Source organism: Mytilus trossulus, chromosome 4, assembly GCF_036588685.1.
Source record: "Mytilus trossulus isolate FHL-02 chromosome 4, PNRI_Mtr1.1.1.hap1, whole genome shotgun sequence".
Taxonomy (NCBI): Eukaryota; Metazoa; Mollusca; class Bivalvia; order Mytilida; family Mytilidae; genus Mytilus; species Mytilus trossulus.
Genome location: NC_086376.1, coordinates 74,547,375 through 74,568,407, shown reverse-complemented (window position 1 = coordinate 74,568,407; position 21,033 = coordinate 74,547,375). Strand labels below are relative to the sequence as shown.

At 32.1% G+C, this 21,033-nt stretch overlaps 2 protein-coding genes across 5 annotated transcripts in view; one reads left to right on the top strand and one right to left on the bottom strand.

Annotated features, from left to right (window-relative positions):
* Positions 1 to 516: 516 nt before the first annotated feature.
* On the bottom strand, positions 517 to 9,758 carry LOC134715962 (trans-1,2-dihydrobenzene-1,2-diol dehydrogenase-like). Of its 3 annotated transcripts, none has more exons than XM_063578561.1 (8): positions 9,674 to 9,758; positions 9,267 to 9,394; positions 8,440 to 8,551; positions 7,598 to 7,761; positions 7,021 to 7,270; positions 6,352 to 6,479; positions 5,224 to 5,374; positions 517 to 2,933 (listed from the first exon to the last, which is right to left on the bottom strand). In XM_063578561.1, exons 2-8 carry the CDS (start codon positions 9,372 to 9,374, stop codon positions 2,839 to 2,841), a joined length of 1,008 nt encoding a protein of 335 aa, XP_063434631.1. In that variant the 5' UTR covers positions 9,375 to 9,394; positions 9,674 to 9,758; the 3' UTR covers positions 517 to 2,838. The 3 variants fall into 3 exon arrangements, with proteins under 3 accessions (XP_063434631.1, XP_063434632.1, XP_063434630.1); XM_063578562.1 differs by having other exon boundaries at positions 9,267 to 9,383; positions 9,674 to 9,748; XM_063578560.1 differs by lacking the exon at positions 9,674 to 9,758 and having other exon boundaries at positions 9,267 to 9,490.
* A 194-nt stretch (positions 9,759 to 9,952) lies between these two features.
* LOC134715961 (poly [ADP-ribose] polymerase tankyrase-1-like) overlaps positions 9,953 to 21,033 on the top strand; it is a 35,939-nt gene continuing 24,858 nt past the window's right edge. For both annotated transcript variants that reach the window (XM_063578559.1, XM_063578558.1), the window contains exons 1-2: positions 9,953 to 10,189; positions 13,517 to 13,741. In XM_063578559.1, coding sequence (XP_063434629.1) covers positions 9,997 to 10,189; positions 13,517 to 13,741 — 418 coding nt within the window. In that variant the 5' untranslated portion in view covers positions 9,953 to 9,996. The remainder of the gene's footprint in view (positions 10,190 to 13,516; positions 13,742 to 21,033) is intronic.

The following is a 21,033-nucleotide window of genomic DNA, read 5'->3' as shown; positions in this document are numbered from 1 at the left end:
CTCACATTGTCATTTCTGATCCTGATGTGGATGTACATCAGATTTTTCAGAATTTGATTTTTTTTAATTTGATTTTTTTTGACTAAAGAACTGTGTCCCAAGTCAGGAGCCTGTAATTCAGTGGTTGTCGTTTGTTTATGTGTTACATATTTGTTTTTCATTCATTTTTTTATTTAAATGAGGACGTTAGTTTTCTTGTTTGAATTGTTTTACATTGTCTTATCGGGGCCTTTTATAGCTGACTATGCGATATGGGCTTTGCTCATTGTTGAAGGCCGTACGGTGACCTATAGTTGTTAATGTTTGTGTCATTTTGGTCTTTTGTGGATAGTTGTCTCATTGGCAATCATACCGCATCTTCTTTTTTATGTTTGTGAAAAAAACTCATAAATAACAGTATACTAATAGAGTGTCTACCAACTTTGAACGACTAGAAGGAAACATTATTGTTAATTTATTTAACTGGAAGGCAAAATACAACACAATTTTTGATTGTAGTTGTAATTTATTTAATTTCAACAATTGTATAAAAATAAAGAATATTATTTAAATTATAAAAATATATAATTAGCACTAGATATTTATAACATTTTTACTGATTACATCTAATGCTATAACAATTTTTAAACTCTTAAACAAATGCTCTTCTCATTCTGAATGTCCATGCATAACAATCAAAAAACATATTACCAACACCTGTATGTGAATTTGTCTTTTTTAAAATATCATCAACTTTTTACTCTATAGAACTATTTATCGAATAAATGTACCTCCTTTTAATTATTCAAATACCTCATTTAATACTATAATAATTCTACAACTAGCACATCAAATTTGAGCATGCTTTTTTAAAGCAATATGGTTGTCACTGCTTAAAAAGAAATATATTAATTGACTAGAATATAAAAAGCTTAGTACTCATCAGACACACCCTGGGCAAATACCGAAAAAATATTTTTGTTATAGGGAGGCAATATAATGCATATGGATTCAAATATGTATAAATGTGTATCAAAATATAGATGTCAAACAATCTTTTATAAAGTTTAAGAAACAAATTGTAGATGTGCTTAATTCAAAGGCTGATACAACATATTATGGATCAAAATGCATATTAAACTAAATAGATAAACGTTTCTAATCTTAATAATAAGACTTCATATATTTCCATCACACAACTTCTGCAATGACCTACCACTATCTTTATAAAACAAATGAGACATTTAGAAACAAATATATCTGTCTGTTCTGCAGTATAAAAAAGCGTAAATTTCTTCATGATAAATTTGTCAAATGAATTTTTTTAAACAAACAGAAAACTTGACATTTAACTTTAAAGTCCTTGTGAGCTCTCTTCTCTAATCTAAAACATATTTTTGTATTCAGAAAAGTTCAGCCTTTTGAATTAAGCACATTTAATGTCAAACTGAACTGTAATGGAATCTAAGAGATCTTAAACAATAAAAAATGTCAAAAAGAGCAGTAATTGAGGTTGGAATATATCAATTCCTTAACAACAAACCCTGCATAATATGGACTAACATGTCCAACAGTTTAGCATGTGCATACAATAAATGTAAGCTTCAAATTTTACAATTGTATATATAAAAAAAAATATATAAAATCACTAACAAACAAAACAAAGAAACAACTCATCTTTATCCCACAAAATAAATATGGCACACTTTTATATGTAAAGATATAGAAAAATAGGTTAAATTTGACAGACACAAACATAAAGATATTCAAAAACATTATGTAGGCCATGTCTATTCTCTGCTTATGTATTGGTTGTAAGATGTGAGGCATTACTCACAATATTTTCATAAATATAATTTAAGATTCAAGATGAATTTGGTTTAGGAAATGTGTATATAGGTATAGAAACAGATTTGAAATATATCAAACCTTTTCTAAAAAAGAGTTAACCTTCAACAGTATAATGTTTTAAAAGGTATCTTTCTTTTCCATGCAATTACAATATAATTATAACAAAATGGAATACTTGGATATTACTCCTAATCTAGAGTTCTAAAAAGCGTTCTAGAAAAAGTAATTGAAATTACAAACAATAATCAACATTAATTGTGTGGCAAATAAAATAATTATAAAATATCATGATGTTAACTGGTGAACCTCGTATAATGCATGACACTGCTTTCCCAAGCAATCTTTATAAAAAGTATTGAGAAGAATTTGAAAAACAAAAAAATATCAAAAAAATATAGACCAAATGAACAATGCAAATTAATTGAAAAAGTTTGAAATAAATTGCTCAAGGCATTCCTGTTTTATTGCATGATACATGAAAATTAAAGTTCCATAACTCTGGAATTATACTAGTGAAAATTGTTATAAAATATGCAGACCAACATTTAAATTAACTTTAATGAGATCAAATAGTTATTGAACAACCTTTATACATTAGATGATTATTTTCCATTCAGAAACTAATAGCTCTTCAATGGTTTTTATTATAAACCACATTATATAAAATCTGTAATATTTTCTATTTACCCACAACTAGTAATTCTACTTTTGACAGAGAGACAATAAATTGTAAAATTTACTTTCATTGAAGACTGAACCTATTCTGAGTCATAAATTTTGTTACAATTTTGTTTGAACTGTTCACCATTAAAAAAACAATTCTAGAAATACCCAAAGTTTGGTTCATTCAATCTCCATGAAAACACTTGAATATTGATTGACAATCTAATTTATTTTTTCAAGCAAATATAGCTGTATCATATTTTCTAACCAAAACCCTAGTTTTCTATTGAACGACCAAACATTTCCCATTCCATTTGTTGACTCTATCAAATCCTTAAGATCTCTTTAATATTTCAATCCAATCTGCTTGGATATTTCATCAATTATCTTGTGAATCATCTCAACATCTTTGTATCCATACTTAGGACTATCTAGTTGACCTACGATAAAAATATATATAAAAATTATGGTATGTTTTGGAGACCAACTAATGTTCACTTATTACACTGTAACAGTAGTAAATGGCATGAATTTAACATGGATAACAGAACCTAGAAAAATTAATGGGGAATGTGTCCATGGGACACAGATGATGCCCCTGCTTGCATTAATAAACAGGCACTACTCAAGAACTGTAAAACTGAAGATACCCAAATTTCTACTTGATCTGAGTTTAGTGGTAATAAGCATTATGTTTACATTTCATAAAATACATTTGAGGCACTTTTAAGTTAAAGAACAGTAATGAGAGGTTCCAGTTGTAAAGGGGCATAACTCTAGAACAGTACATGAGACGCCACCAAATTCAAACCAGATCTCTGTTAAGTGGTAATGAGCACTGTGTGTATAAGTTTCATAACATTTAATTGAGGCAAATTACATTTAGAGAATGGAACCAAAAAATTAGCCATTTTTTCCATTAGTAAAGGAACATAACTCTACAACAGTAAAACTGTTGCCCTAAAATTGAAAACTTGATCCCTGTTTTGTAAACAGAAGCATTGTGTATGCGTTTCATAAGATTTGGTGGAGGCAAACTAAACTTAGAGAAAGGAAAAATTAATCAATTTTTTCATTTGTAAAGGGGCATAACTCTAGAACAATAAAAGTGACACCACCAAAATTCAATCTGGATCAGTGTTATGTGGTTATACGCCTTGTGTAAAAGTTTCAAACCATTTGGATCAAGGAAGTAAGAGAACTGTAACCAATTTTGGGACGTACATAGTATGACTACATACAGATGGACAAGTCTCCATTATGGCAGGGGCATAAAAAAACTAGAGGCTCTAAAGAGCCTGTGTCGCTCACCTTGGTCTATGTGCATATTAAACAAAGGACACAAATGGATTCATGACAAAATTGTATTTTGGTGATGGTGATGTGTTTGAAGTTCTTACTTTACTGAACGTTCTTGCTTCTTACAATTATAGCTATAATGAACCTTGCCCATTAGTAACAGAGAAAAATATTTGGTAAAAATTTACATAAATTTACCGAATTAATGAAAATTGTTAAAAATTGACTATAAAGGGCAATAACTCCTTAAGGGGTCAATTGACCATTTAGGTCATGTTGACTTACTTTGCTGAACATTATTTCTGTTTTCAGTTTATCTCTATCTATAATAGTATTCAAGATAATAACCAAAAACGGCAAAATTTCTTTAAAAATTACCAATTGGAGGGCAGCAAGCCAACAAAAGATTGTCCAATTCATCTGAAAATTTCAGGGCAGATAGATATTTACCTGATAAACATTTTAATCCCATGTCAAATTCCTCAAAATGCTTTGGTTTTTGAGTTATAAGCCAAAAACTACATTTTACCCCTATGTTCTATTTTTAGCCGTGGCGGCCATCTTGGTTGTTTGACCGGGTCACGCCACACATTTTTAAAACTAGAAACCCCAAAGATGATTGTGGCCAAGTTTGGATTAATTTGGCTCAGTAGTTTCAGAGGAGAAGATTTTTGTAAAAGATTACTTAGATTTATTAAAAATGGTTAAAAATTGACTATAAAGGGCAATAACTCCTAAAGGGGTCAACTGACCATTTCGGTCATGTTGACTTATTTGTAAATCTAACTTTGCTGAACATTATTACTGTTAACAGTTTATCTCTATCTATAATAATATTCAAGATAATAACCAAAAACAGCAAAATTTCCTCAAAATTACCAATTCATGGGCAGCAACCCAACAACAGGTTAACCGATTCATCTGAAAATTTCAGGGCAGATAGAACATTTTTACCCCCATGTCAGATTTCCTTCAAATTCTTTGGTTTTTGAGTTATAAGCCAAAAACTGCATTTTACCCCTATGTTCTATTTTTAGCCGTGGCGGCCATCTTGGTTGGATGACCGGGTCAAGCCACACATTTTTTAAACTGCATACCCCAATGATGATTGTGGCCAAGTTTGGTTTGATTTGGCCCAGTAGTTTCAGAAGAGAAGATTTTTGTAAAAGCTAACGCCGGACGACGCCGGATGCCGGACGCCGGACGCCAAGTGATGAGAAAAGCTCACTTGGCCCTTTGGGCCAGGTGAGCTAAAAAAGAAAATTTTGATCACTGGTCTTGTTCAAATAAAAATTACATTGCAAATTCAACTGTTAATTCAAGTAAATGTACCTCATGTTTTGATGGAATTTAGAACATTGGTTTACAAAGTTTATAAAAAAAACCAACACACTAAAATAATAATCTAAGCTTGTGCATAGTTAACCTTACCACTTCTGATTAATTTAAATGCATGGTCAGCTTCATATCGTAGTCCACCACTGTTCATAAAGTTATATGGTGAGGGACCTTCAGGTATTTTATTTTCTAATGTTGAATCTGTCAGCTTTACAGACTTTGGACACCAGAAACAGTCATCAATCTGCGGAATAATAAAATCATTTCCTGATTTTCTGTCACATTATTTAAATTAAGAATTCAACTGGTTTCCTGCAAGTTTTAAGTTTCAATTTATTAACTTTTCCTTTACTTTAAGGGATATCATATAATCTTTCAGTGTCATGCAAAAGGTCAGTGTAACTGCACATATAAAATTACCTTCAAGTAACCTTTAGGCCATAATAAATAATAGGTTTGTTTGCCCAAACGCTACCTACACAGAAAAAACCTGCCTACTCAAATTCTTTTATTGTCCTGATTTGAAGAAGTTTTTTTTTTAATCAAATAGGCATGAAGACTAATAAACATCTGATACTTCAATTTCTTTTATTGAAAAAAAAAAAGAAAATGCCTACCTACCTACCCACTGTCTCAACCTTTGGGTAGGGTTTGGGCAAACCAAAATATTTTTAAGTGTGGCCTTACTATGTTAGGCAGCCCCCTTCTGTACCACTTTTATCTAATGTTTCCATCATCTCTTGTGTTTGTGTAAAGCTATCTAATTAGCATATATCATTTTCATATCTCTATGATTTCAAATATAAAATGAATTTCTTTTCTTTTTTTGATACTTCAATAAAAGATGCAAGGAAAAAATGTATTTCACTAAGTTTAAATAATTAGCTTTTAAGATCCCCTTTGCACTGCATTAATATGGGTACATATGTTCACACCATAGGTTAGAAAAATATCCTCTTAAAAGAATGCTGTATGTCATAGTTTAATATTCTTCTTCTTTCCATGAAACTATAGATTTAAAATTTGCTATATCATGCATGTACATAACTCATGTTTAATAGCTTCTACATGTTAAACTTAAAAGTTTACTTAAAAGAACCAAATAACAAGATAGAGCATAATTATTTCATAGATTTTCACAATTGATTTTTTATTAAAATAAAACTATGAAACAAATTATCTTGAGATGTAAACAGTATCACTGTTACCGTAACAACTTACAAATATTTGACCTTTTGATCCCATTATGGTAGCTGTATTGTTTCCAGAGGCAGTTTTACCACTGTATACCAAACTAGCTTTCCTATTACCACTGTATAATAATATAACACACCCATCTTCATCCACACCTGTATATAATATATTCAATAAGCTTTACTTGATCATTCATTTTTTTCTTCTTAATATTTTTACGTAATTCTAATGGGATAAGAGTTAAAGGTAGTATGTCAGTCTTCCGTAATCTTGGAATAGAAATAGAACTATTTATGAAAAAGCAAATTTTGAGGCAGAAATGCAGTTAATTTGTTAACACTTTTTTTGAATGCATAATATTTCTTGAGTGATTAAATTTTATTAAATTGACGAAATAAGGGGAGATAACTCATAGTTTTTTTTTATTTACTTTAGGTTTTTCCTTAATAAGAAAGCAATGTTAAAGAATCTTCAAAAGTTCATTAAAAATGAGCTAGGTCATTTACATTTTCTCTTACATTGAATTCTCTAATGCAGATCTTATATCTCTCTTCAGTAGTCTTAAAAAACTATTTCAGTTGTCATTTATATTAATAAGAATAATGTGTGATTCACATTACAGCAAATAAACTAAGTATATAATCCACACCCACACTTAAACAGTAGAATAAAGTACTTTGAGACTCATGGTATTACCTTCCTCATTTAGGCTACCAGTTGCAATAATCTTTTCTGGCATCTCTCCATATACATGACATGCAAACTGTACACAGTAGATTCCTATATCTAGTAGTACACCACCCATTAAATCCTTCCTGCATAAACGTTCTACTGACATTATAGGAATACAGAATTGTGTGGTTACCATGGAAATGTCTCCTAGATTCCCAGAATTTACTTCTTCCTTGATTGCATCATAGACTGGGAAAAATCTACTCCAAGCTGCCTAAATAGTAAAGACATAACACTGAAAACATGATGATAATAGCTGTGATGTCACTGTGACATCATTAGTATGTTCATATTGATCCAAAATGAATTTCATAAGATAGAGATATTTCATGAACTTTTTTGTTTCTAAAATTGAATTTTCACAAAATGACCATTTCATGTGCCCTTTTTAATGGAAATTTACATTGTCTAAGGTACATTTTCTATAACATACAAAATAAGGTCATCTTTGCATTAGCCTTTATCATGCAGACCTATTTAAAGATTAATATGCAGTTTGTATACATAATCATAAACTTTACAACTAGCTCAATAATCATACCTCAAGAAACAGTAATTTTTTCTCTTTTGCATAATCTAGGACTTTTTTACATTCTTGCCAGGTTGGTGCCAATGGTTTCTCACATACCACATGTTTTCCAGCCTCTAACATCATCATACTCAATCTGACATGCTCTGTATGTATCACTCCAATGTAGACAATTTCTGTAAATAAAATCTCAAATAGAAAGAACTGTTCCAAATTTATCTTATTGTGGAAATGGTAGACCCACAAAAGAAAATGTTTGCGGTTTCTTTCTTTTTCTTTTTAAAGAATTTCAAGTACTGTAAACTGGACATTTTATATTTGATACTGCTGATAGAAGTATTTTTTAAAAGTTCTGTAATCATCTATGTATATACATATATATATATATTACATAAAAATATCATTCTAGAAAGCAAGAAGTCATAAGCTATATGTTTGACAAATTTCAACTTTACACCCCAGGCTAAAATCTGCTCCTAATATTCAATGTCTGATGAAGTGTAGAAATGAAATGAAATACAAGCAAACCACTTTTTTTTTCATTCAAATTGTACTTAATTTTGACTAATGAAATTGATGTTTGCCTGATCAAGTAGCATATACATGGAACTCACAAGGAATATATCCTAGGCAATATTTTATTTATCAATGTACATGATGTATAAAGTGGTGCATCATACTGAATTTTAAAAAAAATGTATTCCATCTAAATATGACAATAATTACCATGATGGCAAGAGTTTCAAAACCTAGACATTAAATATTGACCCTCTGATAAACTGAATCCATACATCTTCTATGATCATCTTATCTTTAACACTTAAAAGAATATATTGAAGAGTTATAATACAAACCAATATCTGGGTCATTAGCTACATCTTTATAAGAACCATAAGCTTTTGGTGCTTCAAATATATCTGCAAACTTTTGGGCTTTTTCTTGGGACCTGGCAGCAATAGCAGTTATCTAAAAAAAAAAAAAAAAACGTACAAGATTGCACAATCACTCCCAAAGAGTATCATCTGCATAGAAGCATGCAGTATTTTGAATAATGACATGCATATTTATATAGATTAGACCGTTGGTTTTCCCGTTTGAATGGTTTTACACTAGTAATTTTGGGGCCCTTTATAGCTTGTTGTTCGGTGTGAGCCAAGGCTCCGTGTTGAAGGCCGTACTTTAACCTATAATGGTTTAATTTTTAAATTGTTATTTGGATGGAGATTTGTCTCATTGGCACTCACACCACATCTTCCTATATCTATATATGAGTTTAATTATAGTTTTTGTTTGTAATTTTTTTGTAACATTTGAACTGAACATGATGAAGTTAAGTCATCCTTGAAATGAGTTGCTTTTAGTGCTTTCAATAGGGTTCAACTTCAACAGTTTTTCAAACTTTTGATCTCCCCTGATCATTCTGATGATGATTAATTTACAACATGTACAAAGATTTTTAAAAAAAAGTGGAATTATTACTTTTAAATGTAATGTTTAAACACTCTATCAACTCATCAAATACCTATGTGTATGTCAATATCAAGAACACTGTATTTTGAACTATTACTATCGTCTGGGATAAAGTCAGTCAAACATTTAACATCTGATATAAAAGGTGCACTATTTAAACTTGTATATAAAAAAAATATTAGATATATATTATAAAACATTAATACAATACCTTATGTTCCCTTTCATATCTGCTCAATGTCATCATTGCAGAACAGAAATCATTGCTGATTTTTCCGGCACCACATATACCCCAATTCAAAACCTTGTCTTCAGCCATCCTTTAACTCTAAAAACAACCTAAAAAATAAATGTCTCTTTACTTATCTATACCACAACTCAATTCTATGACACAAGGTTCTGCTAAAAGTGACATATACAAAATTTCTAGAAGTTCACTGTTTTTTTACACCTGCAATTGAAGACATGTACTTGACCTATAAACCCTAAGCAAAAAGAAGGTATTCCAAGGCCTAGAGGTGACAAGATTTATAATACACAATGTCATTCAAAAAAAGTTAAGTTTCTTATCAAGTGTTTTTGTCTAGTACATATTGCAGTTTTTATTTTTCATCATACCTGTTATAACAAAGAAATATAGAGATATGTATGCACAAGTAGCTGGATAGAGCACCTGCACCTGTTATCAATTAGTAAATAAGAATATAAGAAAGATTTCATTTTACATATATATTTATCCATCTGTATTGTTAGATAAATAAAATAAGTTTAAATAGTCTTAAATGTTTAATTTAAATAAATATTAATTTCTAATTATAACTGATGTATTTTTAAATCTTGAATTTGTGAAAAATACGGAATTTTAAAAATAAATTAAATCTCTCCTTTACTCAATTTGTCTCGCATCAGGCGATAGCTTGCGAGAATTATGAAAATTGGAGATGGCGACAACCCGTCGCTCGCTTCTTCAGAGTGAAATAGGAGGTTCTCCGTCCCATAATGATCCAGGAAGAGAACTTTTCGAAGCTTGCAGAAATGGAGATTTGAACAAAGTGAAGAAGCTAGTAAATTGTCACAATGTGAACTCGAAAGATACAGCAGGGCGGAAGTCGTCTCCTCTCCATTTCGCTGCAGGTTTGTTTTGTTTCGATATATTATATTTGAATTTTGGAAATCGCCCCACCTACAAACACTGTTCCCGTTTCAAACCCCATTTACTTATAAGACATAAATTTGATACTGAAGTAAGTAAAACAGCCTTTGGCTTTGTATTTATGAATTGGTAGAAAACTAAAAATATTAAATCAGGAATAGGTACGCTTGAGAAACCGGATGGTACTTTAGCATCCAGTACTGCTGACAAAGTTGAAGTTTTAAATCAGTTTTTTACTAGTGTTTTTACTCAAACGGAGGACTTGAAAGATTATGATACTAATTCAGTGTCGAACAATTATTTAAATGATATTAATATTTGTCAGGAAGATGTGATAAAGAAACTTAATAAATTAAAGACAGATAAATCTGCAGGACCTGATGGTCTCCATCCGAAAGTTTTATATGAAGTTAGACATGCAATTTGTTATCCATTGTTTCTAATTTTTAATAAGTCTATCAAAGAGGGGAAAGTTCCAGACGATTGGAAAAATGCCATAGTATCACCGATATTTAAGAAAGGGAAAAAACTAAAACCTGGTAATTATAGACCTGTAAGCTTAACATCAGTGGTATGTAAGATATGTGAATCCATTATTAGAGACAATATTATGAAGTTTATTCTTACAAACAATCTTTTTACTAGTAGTCAATATGGCTTCCGTCCTGGTAGATCATGTGTTACTCAACTCCTAGAGGTTCTGGATGAGTGGTCAGAATTAATTGATAGTGGTTTTCCACTGGACTCGATTTTCCTTGACTTTTCCAAGGCGTTTGATACTGTACCGCATCAGCGTTTATTTTTGAAACTTGAAAAACTTGGAATAAAGGGATGCATTTTAAATTGGATAAAAAGTTTTCTATCTGGGCGTAAGCAATGTGTTCGTATAAATAACACAACATCAACATGGTCAGACGTTGTGAGTGGTGTACCTCAGGGAAGTGTTTTAGGACCAGTTCTTTTCTTAACATTTATAAATGATCTTCCTGATGTAGTAGAGGGCATAGTGAAAATTTTTGCTGATGATTGTAAAGTTTATTCTAAAGTCTCGTCAGATTATGAGCAAAGTAAGTTACAGGAAAATTTGGACAGATTATGTGAATGGTCAGATATGTGGAAATTAAAATTTAATGCTGCTAAATGTAAAGTATTGCATATTAATCCTGACAATGACCTGAAATATCGTTATACCATGTTGGATGAATCTGGAAATTTTATTGCATTATCTACAGTGAATGAAGAAAAGGATCTTGGAGTAACTTTCGAGTCTAATTTGAAATTTGAAAAACATATAAGTGATATTTATAACAAAGCGCAGAGAGTGTTGTCTCTTATTCATCATTCTTTTGATTACATGGATCAAGATATGTTTCTTACTATTTATAAATCAATAGTGCGTCCGCTGCTTGAATATGCGACATGCGTCTGGTCACCGTATCTTAAAAAAGACATCCGTAAACTGGAATCTGTACAAAGGAGGGCCACAAAACTGGTGAAAAATATTTGTCATCTTAATTATGAAGACAGGCTACGTTCATTGGGTTTGCCAACTTTGGAATATCGTAGGGATAGGAATGACATGATACAAGTCTACAAATCGTTGCATGGTATAGATGACATCGACTGGATGAAGCTATTTACTTTAGCACCATCTAATAATACTAGAGGTCACTCATTAAAACTGTTTAAAAAACAGTGTAAGACCACACATAGACTAAATACTTTTTCAATTAGAGTAGTGGATCAGTGGAATAACCTGTCTGATTTAACAGTGACGGCAAAGACTCTAAATAATTTTAAGTCTGCACTAAATGGCGAAAACTGGAACCCTTATAAATTCATATGTTCGTGTTAATTAAGTGTTCAGCTGCGCACACCCAAATAAGTGTTTTTTTACTATAAGTTTAATATATATTATATATATATATATATTAATTATGAGAAGAGAAATGCATATACGACAATCCAAGATGAGGGGTCAGTAGAAGCCTTTGGCTTATTTAACGACCCGAAGATAAAGGTATAAAGGTATAAAGGTATAAGGTATTAAAAACCAACCTAAATAAATTTTATTTTTAGAAATATTTAGAAATATTTAGAAATTAGAATTTTTGTTCTCATATCATCATCATAGATATCATACTGTACATGTATCAACATATCAAAGGCTAGTCCAAATACTTGTGCGGCCTTGAAAGACCATTTTATTTTTATTTGCTTTAATGTCTAAATGAGGGACGAAAGATACCAAAGGGACAATCAAACCCATTAATCTAAAATAAACTGACAACGCCATGGTTAAAAATGAAAAAGACAAACAAACAAACAATAGTACACATGGCACAATATAGAAAACTGAAGAATAAACAACACGAACCCCACCAAAAACTAGGGGTGATCTCAGGTGCTCTGGAAAGGGTAAATGTTACCGTAGGACACCAAGCCCAAGGATGTCCGATGGCGAAACAAAATATGGTCACTTGGTCTTTATCCCATCAAGGCAGTAAAACGCTTGCTGAATTGGGGCGTTTGTTTGGCTGTGTTGGATGTATCAAGTTGGCAGTCATGTCAGGTCAGAATGGGGACCTTAAATCTGATGCCTCATTTAAAGAGAGTACCATGCTCTTTGCACGTTAAAAATCCTTGCAACAATTCTTTGAGGGTTCCGTAGGTGGCCTGTCACAAGACAAAATTTTTTTCCCTATTCAATATACCCTCATTTTTCTAGTGGCAGTCTAAATTTCCCTGACCATCATCATGAAAGGCCTCAATTATGACAAGACATAACTATTGTTTTTTTTGATAATTTGTTCTCATCCTGAACATGCATGAAATATTTGCCACTAGACATTTAGCAAACAACAATCAATTAATCAATACTACAATGTATGTAGCAGGAAGATGATGTCAAATTCTGTTCCATTCCTTTGAATTTCCTGTTGTGACAGCATGAAAAAAAGTGACCATGTCTAATGAGGTCACATAGAAAGAACACATTTTTTGTAGATTTCTTGCAAAGAAGGAATAAAATTGCTTTCATATTGTTTAAAAATCGTTTCAGAAACTGATTCCACCCATTAAATCTCCTGTAATAATATTTATTCACTTGACAGCTAAAGTTCAAATATTTAAAAGGCATGGCAAGCCTGGCTATTTTTGAAAATTTAAACTCTCTCTAGAGGATAAATATTGTATTGTATCACACTGGATGCAGTGGGAGAATCTATATTTAACAGTCACATGCAATGTTAAATAATCATTTTAGAATGATTTTAAGTAGTCATAAATATCACATTTCTATGTTACAGGATTTGGTAGAAAAGATGTAGTAGAGCATCTTCTTGAATGTGGTGCTAGTGTCCATGCTAAAGATGATGGTGGATTGATTCCCCTTCATAATGCCTGCTCCTTTGGACATGCTGAGGTTGTTCAGCTATTGCTCAGAAGTGGCGGAGATGCTAATGCAAGAGACAATTGGAATTACACACCTCTTCATGAAGCTGCTATCAAAGGGAAAATTGATGTTTGTATAGGTAAGTTGTTATTTCGGGTATTTTTATGCCCTACCTATGATAGTAGGAGGGCATTATGTTTTCTTGTCTGTGGGTCCGGTCCGTTCATCCATCTGTCCCGCTTCAGGTTAAAGTTTTTGGTGAAGTAGAAGTTCTATCAATTTGAAACTTAGTACAGTACACCTTTTCCCTATTATATGATATTTTTAATTTCAAATTAGAGTTCTGACCCCTAATTTCCCGTCCACTGAACATAGAAAATAATAATGCTAGTGTGGCATCCATGTACTTGGGACACATTCTTTTTGATCATCATATATTTGTGCCGGTCAAAACTTTTCCTTTTGGCTTTATTTTAGCAGCTAGCTCTTTTCTCACTTTCAAGTTTTTCCCCTAACCCTTTTTGAATTGAAACCTTAGTCTAGGAATTAAAATTTGGGCTAAATTCATGTAGTTTAAGCACGTTATCATGGACCATATTGATAACTACTAAATATAGGTCCAGTTTGGATTTTTTAGCATTTAGCAGGATCTCAGCTTTAATTATGTCAAAAAACCAATATGTTTGCATGAATTATGGTAAAATTAAAAGAGCACATCAGTCTTGTAATTCTTTCTTTAACGGTTCAATGGCATGCATGTTTTTGCAGATTAAGTGACTAAACTTAACTGTCAATTGTATGGTATCAAACTAAATGTTTTGTAAATGTATTGTTTTGTAAAAGTTCGTTACGTTTTTATACAACCGCAAACAAATTTTTGGGATTGTATAATGGTATGATGTCGTGGTCATCTGCATCATCTGAATTTCATGGAATAGAAGTTCCTTCATAAAATAAGTTCCAAAAGGGAAAAATATTTTGGAATATTATTTCCACAGGAATAAATATTACAGTATATGTTCGTAACGAAATAAATGGTATAGAACATTTGTTCCAACAGGAAAAGATATTACGACAATGTTTATAACAAAGTTTCCATTAAAACTTCTGTTAAGCGGAACAAATATACATTGACACCAAGACATTTGGTTTCCAGACATTAATTTTAGTGAATGGATCTCTATGAAGGTTGGGATGGATTTTGGGGATGATGGTTCCAACCGTTTAAGAATTACATGCCCAAAAGGGGCCCAAAGCAAGCATTTTTCTACTTTCAGGATTATAACTTCAACTGCTCTAAAATTATACCACAATGTTTTATACCACAGTCAAAGGTTTTGATTAATTTTGGGGGTTATGGTGCCAACAGTTTAGGAGTTAATGTTTAAAACAAGCATTTTTGTAGTTTCTGGCCAATAACTATTGTTTAAGTGTATGGATCACTCTGACATTGTACCAAAAGGTTCAGTATCACAAAAGGAAGGCTGGGATTGAGTTTCAGGGTAAATGCCCAATTCGTGCAGGAATTAGGGGCCAAAAACAAGCGTTTTTCTAGTTTCCATACAATTACTTGTGTTTAAAAGTATGGATCACTCTGAAATTGTACTTCAAGGTTCCTAATCAAAGGACAGGTTGGGATTGAGTGTGGGAGTAATAGTTCAAAGAAGGGATTCAAAAAGTTTAAAGGGATTAAAAAAAAAAATCAAATCAAATTTCAAATTTTTGAAAACTTTTATCACCCCGTATAACGCCGATACAAATGAATCCGGACGTTGACGCGTTCGAAGCGATAATCAGGACAACATTTGGGATGACAACAATTTCGAATGCCTCTATGGAACTTATTTGAGTATATATAAATATGTCAATGTGCATGTTAGTTTATTTATTCAATTATACAGTTGTTGTAAGTTTTAAATATAGAATAAAACGTTTGATAAAACTGATAGATGCAAAACGCACAGACCGGGTGCAATTTCATACGGTTTATGATATAAACAATGCTGAATATATTTTTGTGCACACACCTTTGCGTATTAATACCTTAACCAATACCAAATAACTATACATTGAATTACTATGTGCCTTCAAATGTGCCCTAGAACTTAAAATAAACGGAATATCATACAAAATAATTTTTCTCTTACTGTATTGTTCGTTCCACCAAATGTGTCGCGTTCGTTGTGCGTTTTGATATAATCACTGTACAGTTCGTTGACAAAAACCCTCACAAATCACTTTCTTGTCAAGGTTTTCGAGATGGTGTCGACGACCCTTTTTCTGTATTTTATTGTAAATGTGTATCTGTTAACTTAGTCAAAGAAGTTGAACTTAAAATATGTCATACAAAGCCAAAATTGAAATATTTAACCAGCGTACATCTGCTTGGAATGTTTCTATTGAAAATTGAGACTTTCAATGTTATTCCAGATGAAATGAACAGTTGATTAATATATTCCAGAGGAAGTTTCAAAAAGTATAGTACAGTCATTAAAACTTTAATGACTTCCTTTTCACAATTTGAGGCTCTTCCAAATGCCGATGTTGGTCCAAATTCGCATAGACGAAAGCAGACATACATGTAGGAGCCGTTGAACTTAATTTGCCGAATGCCATAGATGGCATTCCAACTACTTGAGTTTTTTTAATTATTTGGCCGAAGGGCCAAGTGAGCTTTTCTCATCACTTGGCGTCCGGCGTCCGGCGTCCGTCGTCGTCGTCGTCGTCCGTCGTCGTCCGTCGTCGTTAACTTTTACAAAAATCTTCTCCTCTGAAACTACTGGGCCAAATCAAACCAAACTTGGCCACAATCATCATTGGGGTATCTAGTTTAAAAAATGTGTGGCGTGACCCGGTCAACCAACCAAGATGGCCGCCACGGCTAAAAATAGAACATAGGGGTAAATGCAGTTTTTGGCTTAAAACTCAAAAACCAAAGCATTTAGAGCAAATCTGACATTGGGTAAAAATGTTTATCAGGTCAAGATCTATCTGCCCTGAAATTTTCAGATGAATCGGTCAATCGGTTGTTGGGTTGCTGCCCCTGAATTGGTAATTTTGAAGAAATTTTGCTGTTTTTGGTTATTATCTTGAATATTATTATAGTTAGAGATAAACTGTAAACAGCAATAATGTTCAGCAAAGTAAGATCTACAAATAAGTCAACATGACCAAAATGGTCAGTTGACCCGTTTAGGAGTTATTGCCCTTTATAGTCAATTTTTAACCATTTTTCGTTAATTAAAGTAATCTTTTACAAAAATCTTCTCCTCTGAAACTACTTGGCCACAATCATCTTTGGGGTATCTAGTTTAAAAAATGTGTGGCGTGACCTGGTCAACCAACCAAGATGGCCGCCACGGCTAAAAATTGAACAAAGGGGTAAAATGCAGTTTTTGGCTTATAACTCAAAAACCAAAGCATTTTGAGGAAATCTGACATGGGATAAAAATGTTTATCAGGTCAAGATCTATCTGCCCTAAAATTTTCAGATGAATCGGTCAATCGGTTGTTGGGTTGCTGCCCCTGAATTGGTAATTTTGAGGAAATTTTGCTGTTTTTATACGACCGCAAATTTTGAAAAAATTTTCGTCGTATATTGCTATCACGTTGGCGTCGTCGTCGTCGTCGTCGTCCGAATACTTTTAGTTTTCGCACTCTAACTTTAGTAAAAGTGAATAGAAATCTATGAAATTTTAACACAAGGTTTATGACCATAAAAGGAAGGCTGGTATTGATTTTGGGAGTTTTGGTCCCAACATTTTAGGAATTAGGGGCCAAAAAGGGCCCAAATAAGCATTTTCTTGGTTTTCGCACTATAACTTTAGTTTAAGTTAATAGAAATCTATGAAATTTTGACACAAGGTTTATAACCACAAAATAAAGGTTGGGATTGATTTTGGGAGTTTTATTTTCAATAGTTTAGGAATTAGGGGCCAAAAAAGGGCCCAAATAAGCATTAATCTTGGTTTTCGCACAATAACTTTAGTTAAAGTAAATAGAAATCAATGAAATTTAAACACAATGTTTATGACCACAAAAGGAAGGTTGGTATTGATTTTTGGAGTTTCGGTCCAAACAGTTTAGGAATTAGGGGCCAAAAAGGGACCCAAATAAGCATTTTTCTTGGTTTTCGCACCATAGCGTTAGTATTAGTAAATAGAAATCTATGAAATTTAAACACAAGGTTTATGACTATAAAAGGAAGGTTGGTATTGATTTTGGAAGTTTTGGTCCCAACAGTTAAGGAAAAAGGGGCCCAAAGGGTCCAAAATTAAACTTTGTTTGATTTCATCAAAATTGAATAATTGGGGTTCTTTAATATGCCGAATCTAACTGTGTATGTAGGTTCTTAATTTTTGGTCCCGTTTTCAAATTGGTCTACATTAAGGTCCAAAGGGTCCAAAATTAAACTTAGTTTGATTTTAACAAAAATTGAAACCTTGGGGTTCTTTGATATGCTGAATCTAAAAATGTACTTAGATTTTTTATTATTGGCCCAGTTTTCAAGTTGGCCCAAATCAGGGTCCAAAATTAAACATTGTTTGATTTCATCAAAAATTGAATAATTGGGGTTCTTTGATATGCCAAATCTAACTGTGTATGTAGATTCTTAATTTTTGGTCCAGTTTTAAAATTGGTCTAAATTAAAGTGCAAAGGGTCCAAAATTAAACTAAGTTTGATTTTAACAAAAATTAAATTCTTGGGCCTCTTTGATATGCTGACTCTAGACATGTACTTAGATTTTTGATTATGGGCCCAGTTTTCAAGTTGGTTCAAATCAGGATCTAAAATTATTATATTAAGTATTGTGCAATAGCAAGTCTTTTCAATTGCACAGTATTGTGCAATGGCAAGAAATATCTTATTTCACAATATTGTGAAATAGCAATTTTTTTTTTAATTAAGAGTTATCTTTCTTTGTCCAGTATAGTAACAAGAAATATCTGCAAGAATTTTTTTTAATTGGAGTTATCTTTCTTTGTCCAGAATCAACTTAAATCTTTGTTATATACAATATACAATGTATATTCACTTTTTACTACCAACTGATAAATTTAAATAATCTTTACCATTCAGTGATAACAAGCAGTTTTTTTACATCATGTATTTAAATGAGTAGTAATTGTTGCAAACTCCATTAGAATATTTTAATTGAAATTAGTTTTGGAATAAGGGAAAGGGGGATGTGAATAAAAAATTGGGTTAAATTTTTCTCATTTGAAATTTTATAAATAAAAAGAAAATTTCTTCAAACATTTTTTTGAGAGGATTAATATTCAACAGCATAGTGAATTGCTCTAAGAGAAAACAAAAATTTTAAGTTCATTTGAATACATTCATTCTGTGTCAGAAACCTATGCTGTGTCAACTATTTAATCACAATCCAAATTTAGAGCGGAATCCAGCTTGAATGTTGTGTCCATACTTGCCCCAACCGTTCAGGGTTCAACCTCTGCGGTCGTATAAAGCTACGCCCTGCGGAGCATCTGGTTGGTTATTATTTTGAATATTATTATAGATAGAGATAAACTGTAAACAGCAATAATGTTCAGCAATGTAAGATCTACAAATAAGTCAACATGACCAAAATGGTCAGTTGACCCGTTTAGGAGTTATTGCCCTTTATAGTCAATTTTTAACCATTTTTCGTAAATTAGAGTAATCTTTTACAAAAATCTTCTCCTCTGAAACTACTTGGCCAAATTAATCCAAACTTGGCCACAATCATCTTTGGGGTATCTAGTTTAAAAAATGTGTGGCGTGACCTGGTCAACCAACCAAGATGGCCGCCACCGCTAAAAATAGAACATAGGGGTAAAATGCAGTTTTTGGCTTATAACTCAAAAACCAAAGCATTTTGAGGAAATCTGACATGGGATAAAAATGTTTATCGGGTCAAGAACTATCTGCCCTGAAATTTTGAGATGAATCGGTTAATCGGTTGTTGGGTTGCTGCCCCTGAATTGGTAATTTTGAGGAAATTTTGCTGTTTTTGTTTATTATCTTGAATATTATTATAGATAGAGATAAATTGTAAACAGCAATAATGTTCAGCAAAGTAAGATCTACAAATAAGTCAACATGACCAAAATGGTCAGTTGACCCCTTTAGGAGTTATTGCCCTTTATAGTCAATCTTTAACCATTTTTCATAAATCTAAGTAATCTTTTACAAAATCTCCACTGAAACTACTAGGCCACAATCATCTTTGGGGTATCTAGTTTGAAAAATGTGTCCGATGACCTGGCCATTCAACCAAGATGGCCGCCACGGCTAAAAATAGAACATAGGGGTAAAATGCAGTTTTTTGCTTATAACTATGAAACCAAAGCATCTAGAGCAAATCTGACAAGAAGTTAAATTGTTAATCAAGTCAATATCTATCTGCCCTGAATTTTTCAGATGAATTGGACAACTGGTTGTTGGGTTGCTGACCTCCAATTGGTAATTTTTAAAGAAATTTTGCCGTTTTTGGTTATCTTGAATACTATTATAGATAGCGATAAACTGTAAACAGCAATAATGTTCAGCAAAGTAAGATCTACAAATAAGTCAACATGACCTAAATGGTCAATTGACCCCTTAAGGAGTTATTGCCCTTTATAGTCAATTTTTAACAATTTTCATTAATTTGGTAAATTTATGTAAATTTTTACCAAATATAGTTCTCTGTTACTAATGGGCAAAGTTCATGATAGATATAATTGTAAGAAGCAAAATCGTTCAGTAAAGTAAGAACTTCAAACACATCACCATCACCAAAATACAATTTTGTCATGAATCCATTTGTGTCCTTTGTTTAATATGCACATAGACCAAGGTGAGCGACACAGGCTCTTTAGAGCCTCTAGTTTTACATATAAAGCTTTGACCCCTCAGCTTTGTAGATGTGGTGTGATGGCCAGTGAGACAACTTTCCACCAAAGTTTAAATGAAGTGGGTGTATAAAGCAATTATTATAGTCAAATGAACAATATTTAACAATGAGGAAAACCTATACAAACAGTCGGCTAAAAAAGTCCCTGATATAAAAAAAGAAATATGAAAAATTAAAACGATAAAACTAACGGTTATTTATTTATAACATATGAATTGTGTATTAAAAAAGGAAAAAAATGACAGATCTATATAAACAATGTACTGCAGGATCCTGACGTTGGACCGGAAAAAAAAAGTGCGTCGGGATTAAACATGTTTGCCCCCAACCCTCTCCTTAACCTAGCACACTGGTGTAACAGCACAACATGATAAAAAAGTTCAGTTATAATTAGCTAAACTCAAAATGTCGGTACAATGCACAAAAATCATATACATAATTGTAGTAACTGATAGTTATTTCAAAGCGAATTACAACTAAGAAGTAAATCATGTATCTAAATTGTTAATCAGTATATCCTACGCTTTTAGGTAAAGACGTAATAAAACGT

Bases quoted from the DNA above. Each gene is read 5' to 3' on its own strand.
- LOC134715962 (XM_063578561.1), bottom strand. From the start codon at position 9,374: ATGGCTGAAGACAAGGTTTTGAATTGGGGTATATGTGGTGCCGGAAAA. The intron at 7,271-7,597 runs GTATGATTATTG...TTTACTATTTAG, and splicing joins AAAAATTACTGTTTCTTGAG to GCAGCTTGGAGTAGATTTTT. The intron at 2,934-5,223 runs GTAAGGTTAACT...TTTTTATCGTAG, and splicing joins ATTTAAATTAATCAGAAGTG to GTCAACTAGATAGTCCTAAG.